This window comes from Labeo rohita, chromosome 2 (assembly GCF_022985175.1).
Source record: "Labeo rohita strain BAU-BD-2019 chromosome 2, IGBB_LRoh.1.0, whole genome shotgun sequence".
Taxonomy (NCBI): Eukaryota; Metazoa; Chordata; class Actinopteri; order Cypriniformes; family Cyprinidae; genus Labeo; species Labeo rohita.
In genome coordinates, this window is record NC_066870.1 from 27,852,061 (window position 1) to 27,877,008 (window position 24,948).

At 36.1% G+C, this 24,948-nt stretch overlaps 2 protein-coding genes across 2 annotated transcripts in view; both read left to right on the forward strand.

Annotated features, from left to right (window-relative positions):
• carmil3 (capping protein regulator and myosin 1 linker 3) overlaps positions 1-12,978 on the forward strand; it is an 80,519-nt gene extending 67,541 nt beyond the window's left edge. The window contains exons 28-40 of the mRNA XM_051136702.1: positions 645-732; positions 826-936; positions 1,084-1,150; positions 3,026-3,213; positions 6,474-6,553; positions 6,703-6,867; positions 8,369-8,567; positions 9,246-9,525; positions 9,664-9,785; positions 9,907-10,048; positions 11,669-11,743; positions 11,883-11,990; positions 12,287-12,978. Of these exons, the coding sequence (XP_050992659.1) occupies positions 645-732; positions 826-936; positions 1,084-1,150; positions 3,026-3,213; positions 6,474-6,553; positions 6,703-6,867; positions 8,369-8,567; positions 9,246-9,525; positions 9,664-9,785; positions 9,907-10,048; positions 11,669-11,743; positions 11,883-11,990; positions 12,287-12,327 (1,666 nt within the window). The 3' untranslated portion in view covers positions 12,328-12,978. The remainder of the gene's footprint in view (positions 1-644; positions 733-825; positions 937-1,083; positions 1,151-3,025; positions 3,214-6,473; positions 6,554-6,702; positions 6,868-8,368; positions 8,568-9,245; positions 9,526-9,663; positions 9,786-9,906; positions 10,049-11,668; positions 11,744-11,882; positions 11,991-12,286) is intronic.
• A 5,184-nt stretch (positions 12,979-18,162) lies between these two features.
• On the forward strand, positions 18,163-23,971 carry si:ch211-119o8.4 (somatostatin receptor type 3). The gene is made up of 3 exons (XM_051122599.1): positions 18,163-18,331; positions 19,878-20,312; positions 22,540-23,971. Exons 2-3 carry the CDS (start codon positions 19,906-19,908, stop codon positions 23,213-23,215), a joined length of 1,083 nt encoding a protein of 360 aa, XP_050978556.1. The 5' UTR covers positions 18,163-18,331; positions 19,878-19,905; the 3' UTR covers positions 23,216-23,971.
• Positions 23,972-24,948: the final 977 nt, after the last annotated feature.

The window sequence follows — 24,948 nt, forward strand, 5'->3', positions numbered from 1 at the left end:
AAAAAATACATCTACATATTTGTATATATAAATGCAGAATTTAAAATAAGGGAACAAACAACACATTAAAGGCTTTTATATTTTATTTTTTCCTTCTTTGGTTACACTTCACTTTTTGATAGTCCAAACGTTCTACTATAAACGTTCTACTAACTATAAGTAAGTTTGCAACCACAAATCAACTAACTAATTAATTTGTTAATTAACTACAATTAAATTCTTATTCAAATATTATTAGTATTAGTATTAGTATTTATTATAATAGTATCAGTAGTATTTTTAGTATTAATCTTATATTAGTAGAATTAGAATAAATGGGCATTATTCAATATTTTTTATTTTATTTTATTTTATTTTATTTTATTTTGTTTTGTTTTGGAGCTTTGTCCTTTCAAAGACCCTTTGATGTAGATTCTTTCTTGATATTGATTCACCTTGCATGGTTGTATCCTGGCTGTGCCTACGTTTTTGTCCAAAATAATGATCTGTGTGATGCACCTGCCAATCAAAATCATGAAGTCTTTGATATAAAGACAGACCTACTTTTCTGTAGCCACTGTATTCACAGTTGGAATTCCCAGCATGATTTTAACATGCTGTAACATGTTTTTTTTTTCTGTATCTCCCATCTCTCTCACTCTTAGGGAGGTGAAGCTATCTGTGGTCTCGTATCTCACTAACTCCATAGTGGACCAGATCCTACAGGAGCTTTATGCCACACACAAAACCCTGGTACTACACACCAATTTCTCTCTCCATTCGTCTGTTCATTCTGAACACGTGCTCAAGCGTCGCTCTTCCTCACGCATCTGTTCGTCATCACAGCTCCGGCAGGTTTCTCAGATGAGACGGCTGGAAGACGGGGGAACGGCCAGACGCACACACAGACATGCTGATATACTGGATGTTGTGGAGGATGACTTTGGCATCAGCATAGTGAGTGTGTTACGTGAATCACTCACAACTGACTCATTTGCGTGTTTGGTGGTATTTACAGTATCTGTCATCTCTTGTAACTCAGCGGTCTTGTCATCTGCTCAGTTCGCGATGTTCTCACTCACTTCTGTCGCTCTCTGCACATAGGACACAATCGCCATTAAGAAACGCAGCTCCAGGACCAGGCGCATTCGTCCCGTATCCAACAGACTCAGTGAGTCACACACGCACGTAGGACTATCATTCATTTTTTAGTTGAACACTCATTCAGTGCTTTCAAGTCATGTATACTTACACTGCGAATGAATTTTTCAGTTAAACCCATTCATTTTTTATATGGTGTTTTTAGCTCAATTTAATTTATAAAAGTTGTTTAACATTTGCTAGGTCTGTTTAGTATAAAAATTAGTATAAAAATACAATTAAAAATGAAATGCATACACTTAATTGTGCTTAATGACAGTTTAAAAAAAAAAAAAAGAATAGAAGAATAGTTCACTCAAAAATGATAATTTAATGGAAGTGTACTTATCCTCAGGCCATCTAAGATAAAAAAATAAAATAAAAATAAACTTGGAAAAATGTAGCATTACTTCACTTGCTCACCAATGGATCCTCCATAGTAAATGGGTGCCATCAAAGAGTCCAAACAACTGATAAAAACATTCTATCCATTAAGGAATTTTAGCTTGAAACTGATGCTTCTAGCCAAAATATAGTCCATAATCCATAATAATGCTTTCTCCAGTGAAAAAGTCCATCGTCTGTTGTCCTCTCACATCAAAATCCACTGACATGTTTGTTTAGAACCGTTTTGGACTATTTTTGCTTCTAAACAGTGCTTGATTTGTGCATATTTCTTCCCTGATTCAGATGAGCCCACAAAGAGAAAGTAATGTTAGGGATAGAGGACTCATATTTGAGCTGGAAACAATGGTTAAAAACATCTTAATGATGGACTGTGATGTTAATCAGCTGTTCGGACTCTAATTCTGACGGCACCCATCTAGTACAGAGGATATATTGGTGGGCAAGTGATGGAATTCTAATGTTTTCTATCTGTTCTAATGAAAAAACTAATTTATTCACAATTTGGATGACTTGAGGATGTTTAAATTTTCAACAAATTTTCTTTTTTGGTTAAACTGTGCCTTTAGAAATAGCACTGCTAAATAAGTTTTTTTTTTTTTTTTTTTTTTTTAAAGAAGTCTTTTCTGCTTACCAAACCTGCATTTATTTGATCCAAAGAACAGCAAAAACAATACAATTTTGAAATATTTTTACTATTTAAAATAACTCTTTTATGTTTTTGATTTCTAAATATATTTCCTTTAGAAATCATTCTAATATTCTGATTTGCTGCTCCAAAAACATTTATTATTATTATTATTATTATTATTATTATTATTATTATTATTATTATTATGTTGAACAGTGTAGAATTTTTTCAGGTTTCTGATGTTTAAAAAGTTCAGAAGAACAGCATTTATCTAAAATAGAAGTCTATTGTAACTTTATAAATGTCTTTATCATCACTTTTGATCATTGATCATTGATCAAATTGATCAATAGTTGCTAAATAAAAGCATACATTTCTATAGTTTCTTTCCCAAAAAAAACAATTATACTGACACTATGGTATAGTGTAAAAACAATGTACTCAACCGGTATAATTATTGATAATAATAATAATAGTAATAATAATAATAATAAATCTTAAACAGCAAATCAGCATATTTGAAAGATTTCTGAAGGAACATGTGACAGAAAACTGGAGTAATGATGCTGAAAATTTAGCTTTGACCACAGGAATAAATTACATTAAAAAATTAAATCGTTATTTAAATGTTAAGTTATTTTAAATAGTAAAAAATATTTCAAAATGTTACTGTTTTTGCTTGGATTTACTTTAAAAAAATCATACTGTTCAAAAATGTTTGACTGGTATTTATTTTACGTTTTTCTATCTGCCATAATGTTTTTGCTGATCATTTCTCAGTAGATATACTGTGTATGATTATTTGTGATTAATTCAGTTAATGAATCAGCATATCCTATAATTAATTTGATGTGATTCACTCTCCTCCAGGTCTAGGTGAAGATCCCAACTCCTCACCTTTAGTGTCCACTCCTCAGACATCTGCTCCCCTTTCACGCTCAGCATCATGGGAAGGTCTGTCCACACTGCCCACACAGGGTTCACCTCTGCGTCACGTGACCCACGTCAGACCACGTCCACCACGGAGACACAGGACTGCACACGCTCCTTTTGAGGCAGTAAGAACAAGTACCATTGCCAGCATTACCACACCAATACTAATTTTTAGATTTATATAGCATTCTTACTATTAAAATAAGGTAAATAAAAATGAGGTTAATGTCACAAAATGACTTAAAGAGATAGTTCAACCAAAAATGAAAATTCTGTCATTAATTACTCACCCTTATGTGACCCTCTGACCCTGCATAGACATCAACGCAACTGACACGTTCAAGGTCCAGAAAGGTAGTAAGGACATCGTTAAAATAGTCCATGTGAGATCAGTGGTTCAACCCTAAAGCTACGAGAATACTTTTTGTGTGCAAAGAAAACAAAAATAACAACTTTATTTAACATTTCTTTACTTCCGTATCATTCCCGCTGCCATTCACAAGAGTTCCGAAGATGAACAAAGGTCTTACAGGTTTGGAACGACATGAGGGTGAGTAATTAATGACAGAATTTTCATTTTTGGGTGCATCTCTTTAATACACTTCAACCATTTCAAGATTGCCTCATATTGTGTAATTGCCCTCAAGTCTTATATTAACCACATATTCATCATATATTTAATTCAGTTTAATAGATACACTTGGCAACGAGTCTTGTACTGGGGCCTTAGTGTATAGTGGGAAAACACAATCTCATCAAACTGAAGTCTCTTATTTTACCTATAATTAAATCAGCTGCAGAAAAAGTCGTGTTTAGGTTTGCGACTCCAGAGGCATCCCTTATCATGTTGTCGTTGAATCGCTTGTATCCCCAGCAGTCTTCTTGTAGCTCCTGTTATTCATTTGACTAGGGAACGAAGCACTTCTGGATTCGTAAAGAGAGAGAGAGAGAGAGAGAAAAACAAACTTTTAATCATGTTTTCTTTTTTAAAAAGTAGCCAAATCTATTTCTGTTCATCTTACAGTATTGAATCGGTAATGTAATTCATGCATTTTTAAAAAATAATTATATCTATATAACTGTAAGTATACAATACCATATATTGGAAGTTTATTATTCAAATATATTCCATATATGTGACCTCAATACCAGTCATAAGGGTCAATTATTTAAAACTGAGATGTGTACATCATCCGAAAGTTAAATAAATAAGCTTTCCATTGATGCAGTGTTAATTTTGACAGGCATTTTTGATTTAGTCATTTTAGTCATTTTAGTCATTTGAGTCTTTCATAGTTTTAGTCTAGTTTTAGTCCACGAAAAGTCATTACATTTTTGTCTACTTTTAGTTGTTACTTTTAGTCATTACTTTTAACCAAAATGTTTAAAAAATTGTTACCAACAAACAAAAATAGTCATTAATTCTTCTCTCTTTATTCCAAATCAGTTAAGCTTATGAGAAATTTGAATCAAGGATTGAATTTGGAAATAAATTATGTTAATAAATTGAAACTGGAATAAATTGACAATTTTCATTTCTGGGTAGAAATTAAATTCATTTTCTCAGATGCAGTAGGTTTAATTAACATTTATTTAACATCTTTTTTTGGTTAACATTAATGACACATAGGGGTTTCATTAGGAATGCTGTCCCTTTACGACGGAAGGCATGCATGTAATACTGACACATTCAGTTTTCACCCACCTGTTTACGTTCACTTAAGCCATAACCGACTGTATTTAGGTGAGATACTCAACAGGATGGACATTTGGACTACTGTGTGTGTATTTGAGAACTGAGAACTGATTATGCGCTGTATGAAAACTGAAGAAATGGAGTGTGCGCCAGAGAGAGCGCTATTAGCGCTATTCCGCCTGTCCCGCCTTCACTAACTTGTTAATAGACCACGAATTGTGACTCCCGGAAAAACGAGACGTCTAGTCACCCTATCGCTAACCCTTCGGGTGTTGAGGCCGTTGTTTCATATTGCAAGTTCGTGTTTTGGTAGCCGGCTGTTTGCGGCTGTCATACTGAGACTAGATACGTCCCTTATGATCCAATGACAGGGACGCACATTTTGAAAGACAAGACATTTAACTTAGCCTATCGCATAGCTAAACTAGTTTTTTTGTAACTTGATAAAAAGGTGATGTAATACAAAGTATAGTTATAAATGTACATACATATTTTAAAAATCAAAATATGAAAAACTTTAAAGGATTTATGCTGATGATGACCGTTAAAAGGCGTCATCACAGGCTTGTGAAAAGGGTCCATAGGATGTATTTTGAATGTCCCATAGTCCTCAAATAACATTCTAGTCCCGTCTCGTCTTGTTAACGAAGATGCGTCATAGTTTTTATCATCAGATATTAGATGTAGCTGGTCAACATCTCGTCTTAGTTACAGAAAAAATGTTCTTCGACGAAATTAACACTGCATTGATGTATGGTTTGTTAGGATAGGACAATATTTGGCTGAGATATTTGAAAATCTGGAATCTGAGGGTGCAAAAGAATCTAAATATTGCCTATAAAGTTGTCCAGATGTTCTTAGCAATGCATATTACAAATCAAAAATTAAATTTTGATATATTTATGGTAAGCAATTTACAAAATATGTTTGTGGAACATCCTCTTTACTTAACATCCTAATGATTTTTGGCATTAAAAAAAAAAAAGAATTTTGACCCACACAATGTATTGTTGGCTATTGCTACAAATATACCTGTGCTACTTACCACTGGTTTTGTGATCCAGGGTCAAAAATATGCAGATATATAAGTTGATTGAGGCCAATTATTATTTTAATGAGAGTGGGCAGTCACTGTGTTTTCCCACGATTCTTGTTTCCATAGTAACAGTGACTTCTCTGATTTGCTTCAGGACTGATGGCAGTGTGATATTTCTTTGAGAATTCTGCAAAACTGATTTAAAAATCCTACAGGATTTATTCTTCAGAAAAACATAAAATATTAAATAAAAGTCGATTAATCGACATCCATTCAAGCCGTTAACAAGAGAAGGAGGGGGGTGATTTTAATCACGTTCTCTTGTTAGCATGATTGTTTAAAGAAATCAGTCTGAACACAGGCCCAGATGTTTTCTGCAGGGTTTCCAGAATTAAAACATCAACATTAAAGGCTCTTTCCTTTTCAATCACTTCTGATCAATCTAAGTGCCTGCAAGCCGTGTCTTTGTAATGTCTGTTGATCAAATTAATGCACTGACATAATACAGATGAACAAATCCCAGATGGTAAGAAGCAGTACCATGACAGCAGCATCCACTAACACAAATTTAGAGAGATGATCTACTCCAGTCGCAGTCCTCAAAAGCACACATCATCATCATCATCATCATTATTTCTCTTGTCGTCCTGTAGCACTGCTCGGAGAATGGTGGAGTATCTCTGTTGGATGATGGACTGCCTGACTTCTACACCAAGAGAGTTTTACCAGACAGGTGCTTCAGTACTGAACACTTCTGTGTAGTAATGAACTCTAACAATGAAGGTGTCATATTTGCTCACTTTTTAAAGGTTGAAGGCATATGGGCATGCTAAAAATGCGGATGTTATCTTATCTCTGACACCCTGACTTTCTGTCCTGCAGTCAGCTGTCATCCCACCATCACGCTCAGGCTCTGAGGCGGAAGAAAAGACGCAGTGTGCTGTCAATCTTCTCTGGATTCAGAAAGAACCGAAACTCTACCATATCATATCAGGAGTCAGACTCTACAGGAAGGGGCGGGGCCTGTGGGGAGGAATGTCGCACTAAGTGAGTCATACGTATTTGAATATATAAGCATTTATAGTACACTACCGTTCAAAAAATGTTATTACATTTTAAAATATAAAATTACAATTTATTCCTGTGATGGCAAAGCTGAATTTTCATCAGCGGAATCTGCAAAATGTTAATTGTTTTAGCAAAATAAGAGGGATCATACAAGATGCATGTTATTTTTTTTATTCAGTACTGACTTGAATAAGATATTTCACATAAAAGACATTTACTACAGTACACAAGAGAAAATAATAGTTGAATTTATAAAAATTACCCTGCTCAAAAGTTTACACCTGCTTGATTCTTAATACTGTGTTGTTACCTGAATGATCCACAGCTGTGTTTTTGTTTAGTGGTAGTTGTTCACAAGTTCATTTACGTCCCACAAATTCTTTGGTTTTTCAGCAACTATTACATAAGGTTCAAACACTCACTGATGCTTCAGAAGGAAACACGATGCATTAACAGTTTGAAACTTTTTGAATTTGAAGATCAGGGCAAATTTAACTTATTTTGTCTTCTGGGAAACATGTAAGTATCTTCTGTAGCTTCTGAAGGGCAGTACTAAATGAAAAAAATATGGTATTTAGGTAAAATAGGAAAAATGTTCAGATCTTCATTCTGTTCAAAGGTTTACACCCCCGGCTCTTAATGCATCGTGTTTCCTTCTGAAGCATCACTGAGTGTTTGAACCTTCTGTAATAGTTGCATATGAGTCCCTCAGTTGTCCTTGTTGGAAAGGGTTCAGATACACAAAAATGCTGAAAAAAACGAAGAATTTGTGGGACCTGAAGGATTTTTCTGAAGAACAGTGGGCAGTTTAACGGTTCAGGACAAACAAGGGACTCATGAACAACTTTCACCAAAAAAAAAACATCATTCAGGTAACAACAAAGTATTAAGAATCAAGTGTATGTAAACTTTTGAATCATTTTTATAAATTCAGCTATTACTTTCTCTTGTGAACTATATGTAAATGTATTTTATTTGAATTATCTTATTCAGATCAGTACTAAATAAAAAATAACGTGAATTCTGTATGATCGCTCTTTTATAATAATGAACATTTTGCAGATTCTACAAGGTGTACCTAAACTTTTTACTTCAACTGTATTACTTCAGTCTTCAGTGTCACATGATCCTTCAGAAATCATTCTAATATGCTGATTTCATGCTCAAGAATCTTTTTATTATTATCAATGTAAAAAAAATGCTTAATATTTCTGTAAAAAACAGGACTCTTTGATGAATAGAAAGTTTAAAAAAAAACTGCATTTTTTGGAATTATACATTTTTTGTAATATAAATATCTTTACTGTCACTTTTGATCAATTTAATTTGTCTTTTCTGATTAAAAGTATTAATTTCTTTTAAAAAATTATTTTGAATGGTAGTGTATATACTAAATAATTTTATAGCATATTACCTTATAAGTCAGACACCATAAACCAAACTTTTAATCTGATTTTCCTTTCATCTGATGCTCTTTCAGTATTGCCACTGAGAATGTGTACTCCTTGATTCAACACCCGAAGGATCGTGGGAGGTTAGAACTAGGCACTGAGGGCACCAATGGGAGGCTTGTAGGGCCGGGTGTTCAGAGGACCCCTCAGCTGTCAGGAAGGTCCGTTCAGGGTATACCCCTACCGGGAATGATGGGAATTAGCCCATCCTGCTTCTCACAGAGACAGGTAAAGTTCACCACATTATGTAATTTAGATTCCAGTTCAGTTCTTGAAATAGTTGAATAGGATAGTTTACTCAAAAATGAAAACTCTGTCATTACTCGCCCTCATGTCGTTCCAAACCCGGAAGACCATCGTTCATCTTCACACAATTAAGATATTTTTGATGAAATCCGAGAGCTCTGACCTTGCATAGACACAGATGTGGTTATTTTGACAATATAGAATTCTTTAAAAAAGATTTGTCTAATTTAAGGTGCACCAGGTTAAAGGCATAAGTAGTAAAAATGATGTATTATTTCTGACAAGTCAGAGAACTTTTGTGTGACTGTTCAGTTACAATCCAGTAAATTCCTCTGCTTGTCGTTCTAATTCCAATTCAACATTCTGTGTTGCGATTCCACGTCAGTTCAGGTTCTACATCACAAGCTGAAGCAGTGCCAGTTCTTAAATTGAAATTAGGCCAACGCTGCTGCACAGACTATGTGATATTTATTTATTCATTCACAAAATGGTGCAGGTAATATTGAGAACAAACATGGGAAGGAATTGTTTTCATTAGTAAGTAATATGTTAGCATCATTTGTTTTTGATCGATTCGAAAACAAATTATATTCGGAATTTAATGAGCATAATGACATGTTTACCACAGTCTCTCACACTCTGCCTCTCTGTTCCCTGCAGTCGCCTGATTATAGTGAGGTGTTCGGCTCATCAGAAGAGATTGGATACGGAGAGCATGAGATGGACCGGCACTCAGATATCATTGCTAAAGGGCACACGCCATCTATAGACAGACAGTCAGAATCAGGAAGACAGGAATCACAGTCAGACAGCCAGAAAAAGCCGGACAGTTTGATGGACCCTCAGCTGCTGGAAACCAGAAAAAGACCCGAGCCGCCGCCTCAGAGTGCCAAGCCGAGCTTAGCCAAAACACGACAACGCCATCTGGAGGAGAGCTCTGGTACTGCATATTCTGTCATTAGTTGACTTTTGGCTTTTGTTTTAGGGATTTTTTATTTATTTTTGTTAACTGCTTTCAGTAAGCATTTCTCACAGTAAATCAACAGAAATTGTCATGGTTGTTCTTTGCTGTCCCTAGATAAATCTACTGAAGATTCTGGAGAACTGAGAGAGAAGGATGAGGAAAAAGATGACAGGGGATGTGGAGAAGACCAAAAAGACCAAAAACCAGAAGGACAGACTCCACCCATTCCTGAAAAGGTGTTTGGGTTGTAGTATCTTTGTGTGTTTGCCTTAAAATGTTAGTGATTGTGAACGGGAGTGTCTTCTCATAGCAAAGATATGTCATTAAAACAGCTTATGATTATCTAATTCTTTTCAGCCATGTTATTATTCACCTCACACGTCTCCCATTGACTCCTCGCCGCATGACGTGGCCAATGAGAATCAGCCACCAGCTGCTCTGCCCACCTCAGCTAAGCCAGTGCTTCATTCTGCTTCAGTAGATTCTGCTTTGCTTCAAGGTAATATATATATAATCCGTATAATCTATATTAATTATAATATTAAAGGGATAGTTCACTTCAAAATGAAGATTCTGTCAATAATTACTCACCCTCATATCGTTTCCGACCTGTAAGACCTTCACTCATCTTCGGAACACAAATTAAGATGTTTTTGATGAAATCCGAGAACTTTCTGACCCTGCATAGACAGCAGCGCAACTAAACATAATTTTATGAAGCTAAAAAAAATAACTTTATTCAACAATTTCTTCTTCTCCGTGTCAGCCTTTGCTGCACATGCGTTGAGGTAGACTGACGTGGAAGAGAAGAAATTGTTGAATAAAGTCATTGTTTTTGTTTTCTCTTTACACAAAAAGTATTTTTGTAGCTTCATAAAATTAAAGTTGAACCAGTGATGTCACATGGACTATTTTAAAGATTTCCTTACTACCTTTATGGGTCTCAAACGCGGTAGTTGCGTCGCTGTCTATGCAGGGTCAGAAAGCTCAGATTTTATCAAAAATATCTTAATTTGTTTTCCAAAGGCCTTACGGGTCTGAAACAACATGCGGGGTGAGTTATTAATGACAGAATTTTAAGTTTTGGTGAACTATCCCTTTAAATATATAGATTTATTAATACAATACCAGTCAAAAGTTTTTTAACAGTAAGATTTTTAATGTTTTTTTAAAGAATTTTCTTCTGCTCACCAAGTCTGCATTTATTTGATCCAAAATACAGCAAAAGCAGTAATATTGTGAAATATTTTTGGTATTTAAAATAACTGCTTTCTATTTTAATATATTTTAAAATGTAATTTATTCCTGTGGTCAAAGCTAAATTTTTTAGCATCAATACTCCAGTCTTCAGTCTTCTCATTCAGTGTCACATGATTCTTCAGAAATCATTTTAATATGTTTTTTTTTTTTTTGTTTGCCTTTCAAGAAACATTATTACTATTATTATTATTATTATAAATATTTGAAACAGTTTTTACTTTTTTTTTCAGGATTAAATGAAAATGCTTTTGTAACATTATACACTATACCATTCAAAAGCTTGGAGTTAGTATAATATATATTTTGTTTGTTTGTTTTTCTGGATAAGAAATTATGAAAATGAGTACTTTTATTTAGCAAGGATGCTTTAAATTAATGAAAAGTGATAATAAATACATTTATAATGTTCAGATAAATACAGTTTTTCTGAACTTTCTATTCATTAATGAAACCTGAAAAAAATCCACTTCTGCTGTTTTCAACATAATAGTAATAATAATAATAAATGTTTTTGAGCAGCACATCAGAATATTACAATGATTTCTGAAGGATCATGTGACTGGAGTAATGATGCTAAAAATTCAGCTTTGAAATCACAGGAATAAATTACATTTTAAAATATATTCAAATATAAAAGTTATTTTAAATAGTAAAAATATTTCAAAATATTACTGTTTTTGCTGTATTTTGGATCAAATAAATGTAGTCTAGGTGAGCAGAAGAGACTTCTTTACAAAAGATTAAAAATCGTATTGTTCAAAAACTTTTGACTGATTTTGTACATTTCGTAAAATCCTTTTTTTTTTTTTTTTTTCTGACTTAACCTCGATATAGAGAACAAATGTTTATTTTTGCTCAGGTGATGAAATCAAAAGCAGCCCTGTAGGTCCCATGAAGCCCCATCGAAACAGGAAAGCAAACTCATGTGACACAGGTACACACTTCGAATCCCTTTTAAGCATGGGAGGAGTGTCCACATTCACCATCTACCGCTCTAGCATGCTTTCATCAAATCATCCTTACTTGTGTGATCCCATCCCTCCCTCTGTGCGCCCCCTGTATTTACCCCCTAGGGATGGAGCAGGATACCCGCAGTGATCTGGAGAGATCCTCAGATCGCAAACCCCCCGTGAAAAAACCTAGACTCCCTCCGAAACGAAATAAATCCTTGGATTTCCCCGGTACTGTGCTGTTTTGTGTGTGTGCGTGTGTATGTGCTTCTTGGAAGCATCCAACAGTTTTATTGGATAGCCTGACTGGAAAGTGCTCCAGTAATTAGAGGAAATCTTTCCCGTATTACATGTGAATGTATTGTGAGTGTGCGAGCAAGCGAGCGTGCACCTGTCCATGTTTGTGTGTCCACAGACAGATGGCTCTGAGCTGACCTTTAACAAAGCCAGATTAGTAAACGGGTAATGTAAGTAGGCCATCATTCACTTCTTTCTCTCTCTCTCTATTCCTCTGTTTATCTCTGCAGGTCATCAGAGTTCGGAGCCAAGCAACACTGAAGCATCATGACAACCATTTGAGCCAAAGCTCTGTGAAAACAGAGGGTCATTGTGATGCTGAGAGGAGAGAGAGGGAGAGATATGATCAGCAGATGAATTTGCACCTTGATGAATTCATAAAGACTCTTGCTTTCGGCTCAGTCATTTCACACACACATATTCAGCATATTCTTGCTTACTCAAGTGAGTTGTTTTGCCTCCCCTCCTGCTTTTACTTAACCACTGTTCTTCTGCACTTAACTACGATTCCTTTGTTTCACTCTCTCTCCGTCTCTCTCCCTCTGAGTCTTTTGACAATCTTTGACATAAAGGAACTTTTTGCTATTTATCTTTAAAACTTTAAAACCATAGAATGATATTTTGTAAAGTATAATATATAAACAGAACCAATATTTGCACTAATCATCGCTTGAATTCTCGTTCGGTTCGGTGGATGTATCCCCCCCCGTCCCATGTCCGACATTACCCACGTGAAGTTTTGTAGTGTGCGACTAACTTATTCTTATCATTTCCTGTCTACTCGATCAATATCATTAGCAGTATTACTGTTGTCTTAATCAGGCATTGTTTATGCAACTGGATAAATGTTTAAGAGTTTGCTGGCCCTAAATGAGCTTTATTTTCTACTAAATGTGATTGAATGAATAAAAACTGAATATTACATTTGCTGTTGTTCTCTTATTTTTAAATCAGTGAATAGCCTTTACTAGACAAAGAGTAGCACAATGCCATTTTGTTATATGCCCTATATTACTACATAATACTCCAAGATAGTAAGTCCAAAAACATTGTACTAACAGGGTAATGTGTCAAAAACACCATGGTAATACTATTAGATTTGCATAATACTAGCCAGAGTAGCCTACTTCAAAGAATATCATGGTGTTACAAGGTATATATTAAACACTATCCCTGATAGCACATGTACATCTCGGAGACGTCTATTTGATGTCTGCATTTATATCTGCAAGACGTATTTTTTAGATTGTTTGCTTGTCTGCAATACGTCTATAGGATGTTTCCTATCAGATATCAAATAGGCGGATATTAGATGTCTTTAAGATGTTTATGATTTAGAGTGTACGTAAAACTTACATCTGAAAGACGTCTGTCAGATGTTTGTACACAGCAAATGCTTTCCAGATCAAGTGATCTTTAACAGACATCTTACTGACGTACGTGTGCTATCTGGGATAGTTGTTATATTTGTGATAATGTTTTTGAAACGCCTCTTATGGTTTTTCAAACAGTAAATATTGTTAAGTATTAATACAAATTTATTGTATTTAATGCGATTTGTTTGTCGTCATGTCACGAATCTTCAGAAATAACATATGGTATTAACATTAACATAGTAACTTTACATAGTAAAACTATGGTGCGTTTTGGTATATGCTGGAATGCTGGTTAGGTAGGTTTTGATGCTGGTTTAAGCTGGTCCTTTGCTGGTTTATGCTGGTCCTTTTCTGGTTCATGCTGGTCCGTGACCAGCAAATGACCAGCAAAAACCAGCAAAGGACCAGCTTAAACCAGCATCAAAACATACCAACCAGCATATGCTGGTTTTTTCACTAGGGTCTGAAACACGTAAACTAGCTAAAATCCCTAAATAAAGTGAATTTATGAAAAATATTATACAGTATATGGATTAATTACTAACACAGTTGTGTCGTTTGGCATTTCAAAGCCGTTTTTCCGTCAAGGAAAGTAAACAGAAGTGGATACCAGATGCTGCTTCTCATAACGTGTCTCTTATTGCCTTTTAATGACACAGGAGGGCAGTAGAGGCCCAAAGCCAAGCAAACATCTCCTTGCTACGGAACAGCAATTTTCAAACAGAGATAAAGAAATTTATTGCTTGTGACTGCTGCTTAAATGTCTGTGAGAATCTCTCTCTAAAGAGAATAGTCTATTTATTCCACAGCATCAGGCTTTTTATTCCACTAAATTACCTCTTTGAAGGTAACTTTCAAGTTGGAAATCACGATCAGTTGCAATTATGAATATTTTATTCTCTCTGGAAAATTTGATTCGGACTGGTCAGCTGTTGCATTCTATAGGCAAATATTTTAATATAATGAGCTCCAAATTGTATATTAGACCACTGTTCCTGGCAACCATTCTCAATGTGCTTCTTAATATTTTTCACTCTCTGGCCTCACATTATCAAATAATTTCAACTGAGATATTATTTCATCTGCATTTACTTGTAGATGTGTATTGAATTGGATAATGTACGACCAATCTGTCAGTATCTTGACATTTAGGCCTAGTATGGATATTTCAAGACTTGTTTGACTGTTTCAAATGAAAATGGCATTAGCAACACAACCAAACTTTCAATCCACCCAAAGCATCCTTTTTTAATAGCTCAGAGGTGGCTTCCTCATTAACAGGGGACTTAATACAGTTCTCACTTCCCAGATATCACACGTACGGCTGCAGGATGTCTGTTAAAGATCACCTGATCTAGAAAGCATCTGCTGTGTACAAACATCTGACAGACGTCTGTAAGATGTCAGTGTTACATACATTCTAACTCATAAACATGTTAAAGACATCTAATAGATGTCTATTTGACATCTGATAGGAAACATCCTATAGACGTATTGCAGATGAGCAAACAATCTAAAAAATACGTCTTCCAGATGTAAATGCCGAAGTCCAATAGATGTCTCCGAGATGTACATGTTCTATCAGGGTATCAACTTTTTGTCTAAAATTTCTTAAGAAAAACAAGCAAATTAGACAATTGTTGACATACAGTAAGCAGAACACATACATAACAAAGACGTCTAGTTGACGTCAGCATTTACATCTGGAAGATGTATTTTTTTTTTTTAGAGTGTTTGCTCATCTGCAATATGTCTATAGGACATTTCCTATCAGATGTCAAATATGCAAATATGTATATACATATGCTATCTGGGTTAGCCCTTTGAAGAAATTGTTGAGAAATGTTTGAGTTCATATTTAGATATCAGTCCCTAATAGCACACATACATCACGGAGACGTCTATTTGACGTCTGGAAGACATATTTTTTTAGAGTGTTTGCTCATCTGCAATACATCTATAGGACATGTCCTATCAGATGTCAAATAGATGTCTATTAGATGTCTTCAAGATGTTTATGATTTAGAATTTATGTAAAACTGACATCTTACAGACATCTGTCAGATGTTTGTACACAACAGATGCTTTGCAGATCAAGTGATCTTTAACAGACATCTTGCAGATATACATGTGCTGCAGACGGTCATTTATCCAAGCACAGTTTGAGACATTGTTTGAGTCTCTGAAGCACATGAGATTTCAAAGATCTTTTTGTTAATAAAAATTCTGTGTAGCAGGAACTCATGCAGAAGTATCAATTTGCTGTGTAGGAGAAATAATTGAGATCTGATCTGTGATTTTATTAATAATAGGCAGTCATAGGAACCTTAACAAGCTGTTTTTCCATATGAAAAGACTCATGATTGCATATTGTATTGTTGCATTGGTATATGGATTGGTTCTAGGTACAGAGAAAATACTACATTTACAAAAGGCCAGATCAATTGTTAGAGACTGATGCTTTGTTATCTAGATGCTGCATGAAAATGGTGGTGTAATACAGTAACAGACCATGCATATCAGGAAAAAACCCTCTCAATATTACATTTCCAAAAAAATATATAAACCAAAGCACAACATCTGTTTATGACATGCTCCAAACTTCTGTCACACCATCACACAAACTCATATTCACACCTGTTTAGATTGCTATGGGAAAAAAACATCACAGCTCAAAGGAGCAATTTGTCTTGTTTAAAATATAAGAGCGACAATTATAAGTCATTACATGATTATGTCTAACATGCATTAGCAAAACACACACGTTCACACAATCACGCAAAAGACACAGGAGATTGTAAGAATATACATAAATCATTTCATTAATGGCCTTTCTAATACAAACACACACCTACACCCCCACACACACACTCACACCAGCAGTGGGGGAGGCTGTAAATGAAGTGACATGACGTTAAAGGCAGCTGCATAAATGATAGGACTCACTTAGGGAACAAAGGGCTGTGTGCAGACCAAATATACACATTTATTATCTGTTAATCACATTCATTAAAGCATTACACAACACGCTCATCTGGATGCCATTCTTTACGAAAAGTACTGTGGTGGTAAGCGAGTTCATGTGAACTTTAAAAGTTCGGTTTCAGATGGACTAAACAAATAATGGCCAAAAGAGGGTTTGTACTTATGATTTGGTCAGTTGCGTGGATGCACGACCATTTTGGAGAGACTCGGATGTAAACAACAGCATGGATTGGACAGTTAATGTACTACTGAATCCGTTGTTCTGCTAATTTATGCTGTTTAAACCATGGAAAAAAACATGTGGAAGCTGCTAAATCATATAGAGAAGGATATTTTGATAAATTAAAGTCTAAAGTTTAGTTTGGCCAACCACAAACACCTTTTGTTCCTCAAACGGATTTTTGCACTCTTCTCCCTGGTGAAAAAACCAGCATATGCTGGTAGGTATGTTTTGATGCTGGGATGCTGGTTAGGTATGTTTGGATGCTGGTTTAAGCTGGTTTATGCTGGTCCTTTGCTGGTTTATGCTGGTCATGTTGCTGGTCAAGGACCAGCATAAACCAGCAAAGGACCAGCTTAAACCAGCATCAAAACATAACTAACCAGCATCCCAGCATCAAAACATACCTAACCAGCATATGCTGTTTTTTCACCAGGGCTTCTTGATTTGTTATAATTTTTGGCAGTCTATAGGACTCAAAATATTTTTCCCGGTCTGACCGATTAGTACAGCTTAAAACATGACAATAATTGACCATTTTCAGCAGCAATAATCAGCAAAATATGCGAGTTCTGTTCGGTTCAGTGGCATTGTTTACGTTCAGTGCTGCCAATATGGCCGTTTGATGTTCTGAAAACACACTATTGGTTAAAAGCGGGCTGCAAAGCTCATTATTGCTGTCTTTTCTGAGGTAAATCACATTACATGACTATTCCTAAGCTGTTTCGCTGATGGTCAGATAATCACAAGTGAGATTTCAGTGATATTTTGACCACTGTGCTAGAAAATGTTCCTATTTTTCATTTTAGAAACCTGGTCACCTAACAGATAGCATGTTAAATATAGCTAGCATGTTACTCCAGAGTATTCAAAAGAGTAGCATGTCAAGTCAAACATTATAATACCATGGTACTGTTGTGTACTGTAAGTGCAAATCAACAACCCTAGTTAAAAATCACAAATTCTTTCTCGTAACTTTCACACACTCTGACACACACTCAAGTGCTTCAAGTTGAACAGTGAAAAAAGTGAGTAACCAAAGCAGATGGCTGCAATCACAAGAAACCAGTAAACACCGGAAGATTCCTACAGTAGTCAGCTTTTACAAGCTGATTTAAGTTTATTAGACAAGAAAGAGGTAAACAATTCATGTATCTTATGCCTAAAAACTTTCCCAACTAGTCACGAAACTTTACTGACTTATTACACATTTGCTCAGTTTCACTTCGTAATTATGAGTCTGTCAGAGTGTGTAGGAGAGTGTGTTCATACTCTTCATTTTTTGTGTTTGTGTGTGTGGCGTTTTGGTGTTAGAAGGAGGCCAAGGAGCATCATGAAGTATTTATAGATGTAAATTAGCTCCCTGTTTCACTCTCTCAGCCCTTTCAGCGCTGCCTCGTAATTGGTTTCTTTCCGTTGAAAGTCTCCTTAACAGCACATGAATGTTGTTATATACTAATGAGGCCGATTAGAATTTCAGGTGTGTGTGTGTGAGGATGAATAAAGTGAGTCAGATGTGGACACAGGTGGATCCCCCTTTTCTATTCTCTCTCGTGTGTGTGTGTGTGTGTGTGTGTGTGTGTGTGGAGGGCTGGACTGTGTGTATCAAGGGGGTGGCTGCATTAGGGGATGCTGTGCCTCAGAGCAGATGAGCAGAAGTGAGCCCACAGACTGCCAGACTGATGCCTGATCAAGTAACTTTTTCTTTCTCTCCAGTGTTCAGTGCTGTGTGTTATGTTTCTTCTCCTACAGCTTTGTCAGCCCTTTGTAGCTTGTTTTCTGACTTCTTGACAAGGACTTTGGACAATTAAATTTAGATTTATCTATCTATCTATCTATCTATCTATCTATCTATCTATCTGTCTATCTGTCTATCTATCTATCTATCTATCTATATGTATGTGTACATATGTGTCTACCTGTCTATACCAAATGCTACATCGAATAGAATATAATAGAGTAGAGCTAACAGAATTTCACTTACATTTCTAAAGAATTGCAGTACAGTTACAGGGTTGGAATCAGATAAGTATTTATTATAAGACTCATATTCCACTGTCAGGATATGAAATACAGTTTTTACTCATTTTAGCTGATCTTTATCATTGCTGAAGAATAGATTTTTTTTTTTATCACGTAGTGCTAAACTAGAAGGTTTCTTAATGATCTCTGTAAGTTCATCAAGGTTTAATAGCTGTATGGATGTTCTGTTAGGGAGGTTGAAACATGGGCTTTAAATTGTGCTTGGAATATGTTCCTGTCACTGCCTCAGTGAGTAATTGGTCAGTGTAATTGCAAATGTCTGTGCTAGGATGTATATCAGATATTTAATGGATGTATTTTGCTTGTTTGCACATTTTATTGGGCTGGTTATCTTGTCTTCCCATTGCTCCATGTTCTGTGAGATGGTTTTTTATTGAAAAGTGTAAGTTAAGGTAACTGCTAAGTGTATTATTGCAAAGTTTCCCTCATTGTTTTTACTTAGATGTGTGATCTGTGAGGCTGATTTGGCTGATTTGCATTTACACTTTTTGAATTTGAAGATCAGGGTAAATTTAACTTATTTTGTCTTCTGGGAAACATGCAAGTATTTTCTGTAGCTTCTGAAGGTCAGTACTAAATAAAAAAATATGATATTTAAGCAAAATAAGAAAAATGTACACATCTTCATTCTGTTCAAAAGTTTACACCCCGGCTCTCAATGCATCATGTTTCCTTCTGAAGCATCAGTGAGTGTTTAAACCTTCTGTAATAGTTGCATATGAGTCCCTCAGTTGTCCTGAGTGTGAAAAGATGGATCTCAAAATCATACAGTAATTTTTGGAAAGGGTTTAAATAAACAAAAATGCTGAAAAACCAAAGAAATTGTGGGATCTGAAGAACAGCAGGCAGTTTAACTGTTCAGGACAAACAAGGGACTCATGAACAACTATCACTAAACAAAAAAGTCAGGTAACAGCACAGTATTAAGAATCAAGGGTGTGTAAACTATTGAACGGGGTCATTTTTGTAAATTAAACTATTATTTTCTCTTGTGGACTATATGTAACGTCTTTTTTATGTGAAAAATCTTATTCAGGTTAGTACTAAATAAAAAATAACATGCATTTTGTATGATCCCTCTTATTTTGGTTAAAATTCTGAACATTTTGCAGATTATGCAAGGTGTATGTAAACTTTTGACCTCAACTGTATATATATTTATCTCCATCCATTGTATTCTTTTCTCTTCTTTCCCAGATATCAGCTGATTTCTACACAAGCCATCATGCCTGCCATTGTAAACCTGCTCTTCAACACGGTGTCCACCAACACCACCATCTCCTTTTCTCTGGTGCTGCCTCTGGTCAGCATTCTCTCATTGCTGGTAGGGGTCGGAGGTCATTTGCTCATGTGGTTGGTGCTGATGCGTAACCCACGGCGCCGTTCAAAGCCCAGTTCGGTCCTTCTGTTAAACCTGAGTTTTGCCGATCTGTGTGCTTTACTCACCCTGCCCTGCGTGCTACTGAGCGCTAGCTCTCAGAACTGGCAGCTGGGAGGAGGTGTTTGTGTGTTGTTGAGCTTCATGACTTCCCTGACCGCTGGAGTGGACATCTTCAGTCTGGCTGCCCTCTCTGTGCTGCGTTATCGAATAGTGGCTCCCTCGACACGGCCTCCCGCCACCCCTGCGCAGGTGTGAGTATCTGAAGGAGCAAAAGAAAAGCATTTGTAAAAAAGAGAAAACATTATATTTGTGAAAGAAATGGGTAAACTTTTTATATCTGTTATGTTTTTCTTTAGATAAAAACTATGAAGTGTCATGCTACAGTGATGAAAAAAACTATTTTTTAAAGTACCTTGAAATACATAGCATGGTACAATAATATGGTATTGATCAAACTTACAGATTTTCAGATTCACTATATCTCAGTTCAATTCTCTATATCGGTCTACTTCTTCAAAATATTCCATCAAATATAACTTGATGTTGATTCACTAATCACGGTGGGCTGCATTTCCCAAAAGCATCGTAAATAGATAAAGACCACTGGTGCTAATCCCTGGTGAAAAAAACAGCATATGCTGGTAGGTATGTTTTGATGCTGGAATGCTGGTTAGGTAGGTTTTGATGCTGGTTTATGCTGGTCCTTGACCAGCAACATGACCAGCAAAAACCAGCAAAGGACCAGCTTAAACCAGCTAAGGACCAGCATAAACCAGCAAAGGACCAGCTTAAACCAGCATCAAAACCTACCTAACCAGCGTTCCAGCATCAAAACATACCTACCAGCATATGCTGTTTTTTTCACCAGGGATGGTTTCTGCAATCTAAGTAGTTTATGACGCTTTTGTGAAACGCAGCCGTGATTGATTTAACAAGTTTATTCAGTGAAGGATTCATCACACTCGATTCAAATGATATCATTTCGGATATCATAAACGATTCATTAAAAGGACCTGCTCGTAAGAATCATTTGTCTTAAGAGTCTTTACATACGCTGTTTTTGATTCACTAAAAGTATCGACTCGTAAGAGTAATTTGTTCATGGATCGAAATGCCCAGGTCGCTGTAGAAGAAACATGTTTTTATAGTTATTTCGAAGTGTAAGAACTTTATTTTCTTCTCGCATTCAATTCGAGCTGAAAACTCAGGTAAATATGACTTATTTTTGTAAATAACTACTTATTTTGCAACCGCTGAGTAAGAAATTAAAGCAGGAGAACGCGCTTCCGCTGAAAAAAATAAACGGCCCAAGAAGCTGAGACTGAGTAAAAACATAATCGTTATGAAATGAAAATCATATTTATTTAAATCACATTACTTTTTGAGAAGGATTGCGGTACCTCCGCCATATTTCAAAGGGTTTACTATACCGCCATGTAAAACAAACAGTTATACAGTAATATAAAAACGTGTATTGCCATGACTTTTAACATCACAATGATTTTACTATGGTATAATGACAACCCTGGTGAAAAAAACAGCATATGCTGGTAGGTATGTTTTGACGGTTTAAGCTGGTCCTTTGCTGGTTTATGCTGGTCATGTTGCTGGTTAAGGACCAGCATAAACCAGCAAAGGACCAGCTTAAACCAACATCAAAACATACCTACCAGCATAAACTCTTATGGCTGTACCATGGTAACTTACAGTGAGTGTATTTATCGGATTATAATGATACTTTGAAATGTACCACCCTAGTAAAGAACATATTTAAAATATATTTATTTTATACTATGTATAGTTAAATCTATTAACATATTTACTGACATATCACTTGATACTTGATATACAAAATTATAATTCAACTTTATTTTCAAGTACTACTTGCACACAATGCACATTTCTTAATATTAAGCCTAAAATGTCACTATTGATGAAGATTGTATAATCTTTGAATAATATCTGTCTTGAATGTAAGATATTTAATGTGTACCTAAAGTATACTTGCAATTGTTCTACTTTAGCACAATCAAATTTAGTTGGACTTCAGCACTACTTCTGCACAATTAAAGTGCATTAAGTACAAAATTAGTTGTTCCAATTTAGCAGACTTTATGTATACCAGTTTAGTTTACTAAAAGTACAATTGGAAGGTATTTTCATGAAGTGCATAAATAGTAAATGTATTTGTAGTATACTTAGCACAAAATAAATGTATTTTGCATACATTTTTCATTAGGGCATGGAATTAAAATTCATGTTGAGAAAAAGAAAAAAATCTTGCATATATATTAATCTAATATAATCTAATGTATTAATTATGACTACCATGGTGTTACACCTTTAAAATACGACAGTAGTACATTTTTGTATTGTAATTCACAGTGCCACTATATCAAAGCATTGTGGTAATGCCATCAGGAATATAAATATAAATATACTGAATTCTCTGTATCTGTCTCTCTGTTTGTCCCACAGAGCTGGCACCGTTGCTGTTATCTGGCTGGTTTCCATCGCCATGGCCCTACCTAAAGTCACATACATCCAATTTGACAGTGGCTGCACGTGGTCGGTGGGCCGCGGTCACTGGCTGGGCTTCCTCGTTCCTGCATTTCTGGTGTATTACGTGGCTCCTCTACTGTGCATCGCCCTGCATTGTGGGCTCATCATCACACACCTGTACCGCTGCCGGGGCACTCTAGCCGCAGACCACCGCAATAAAAAAGCCACGGCCCTTCTCATCGGCTCCACGCTGGTGTTCGCCATCAGCTGGCTGCCTTATTACGTGCTGGAGTTCGTCAATGTTTTATCGCCATCGCTCAATTCCGTCAGCTCGCCTGCAAGCCCCGCCTCCAGCTCCATCGCCCCGTCGCCGGCGTCAAGTACGGAGGTATCTCTGCTGTGGGAGGTGACCTCGCTGTCTGCCATTCTTCTGATTTGTCTGGCACCTTGCTGGAACCCGCCACTCTACTTCCTGCTTTCTAAGCCAGCCCTGAGGCAACTGAGAGGGCTGCTACCCATCATGCACCAACACTGGAGAGCTGCTACCCTCCTACAGCACGTAGTGCCAAAACACGCTCCCACACAACCCCACTCACAGCCTGGGTCTCAACACGTTCCTCAGCACATACTAGCAGCAACGCACCCACAGTGAGAACACGCGGTAAGGTACAGCACATACCTGCTTCACGGCAAAGCACACCCACACGCAGGCACAAAGCACACACGCCACACACACAATGACAGGTATTTTCTGCCAGAGCATCCTCATCCCTCTCATGCTGGCTGAGATTGTGAGTTGCTTAGTAACACTACAGAGACGAACAGAAACATAAGACCATGGACCTCTGCATTTATGGCTCAGCATCACATTTTACAATGTTCCAGCACGCCAGCTGCTCTCTTTCCCTCTCTCAAAATCTCTCGCTCACACTAAAAACGTATCACGGCAGATTTTTATCACCAGCTCGGTCACACTCGCACACATTAGCGTGTTCTCGACGGCATATGTGTTCATTTTTAATTCGCTTGTTTCTGATTGCTTGTGCAGTGAGTAATAGATTAGATTTGTGTGGGCTGGTACTGTATATCAGATAGATTGTCTATAAAGGCTAAATGTAGTGCATTTGAGTCTCGCTCGCTGATCATTGCTGTTATGAATCATCGATATGTGCTGTAACGAGTTTTCTGACAGTCATTGTCAGCCTTATGTGAAATGCAATGCACTGTGATTTCGGAAATGGGAAAACTATATAAATATTTCCCATTAATGACAGAGGCACGGCTGAGAGAACTCAGCAGCTCTCAGAACTGTGTCACCTGCGGATGAGTCATCCTACTTCACAACATTTTTTTTTTTCATTCTCTGCTAATATTGTAGCCAGTGTAATAAAATGTGGATCTGAATTGATCCTGCAATTTTTCTCCTTGATTTTCCATTCCCCGTGCTCCTCCCTCCTAATCAGTTCATCTCTTTTGCCTGATCTAAACTGAGAGGAGGGATAAAAGAAAAGGATACATGATACAGAGTTGAAAAAGAATCAAGTTTTTCATTTTCAAAAAAATACAGGCAGAGTGTCTGCTACAGTTTACAGATAACAGATGCTAATACCATGGTAATTTGATAAAACAAAACTATAGTGTTAGCATGGTACATATCTCAGAACCACATTATGTGACATGGTATATGTCCTAAAATCATAGTATTAGCTAGTGTTGTTGCCGTTGAAACTAAACTATTATTTATAATAATAAATAAAAACAAATTAAAGCTAAATAGATCTATTACAAAACTAAAAAAATAAATAAAAACAAAAGCACATAACAAAATTACTAAAACGTAAAGGGACAGTTCACCCAAAAATGAAAATTCTGTCATTACTCACTGTCATTTTAAATCCGTAAGACTTTCATTCATCTACGGAACACAAATTAAGATATTTTTGATAAAATCAAGTTTTCTGACCCTGCATAGACAGCAACGTAACTACCACATTCAAGGCAGTGGTTCAACCATGATGTTATGAACTACGAGAATACAAAAATAACGACTTTATTCAACAATTTCTCTTTCATGTCAGTATTCAACATGCGTTCAAGGTACGATAGTATTACCATATGATAACATCACCCCTGATAGCACAGGTACTTCTCGGAGACATCTATTTGATGTCTGGATTTACATCTGCTAGACTTATTTTTTAGATTGTTTGCTAATCTGCAATACGTCTGTAGCACGTTTCCTTTTAGATGTCAAATAGACATCTAGCAGATGTCTTTAGGATGTTTTTGATTTAGAATGTATGTAAATCTGACATCTTAGAGACATCTGCCAGACATCTATTTGACATCTGATAGGAAACGTCCTATAGACGTATTGCAGATGAG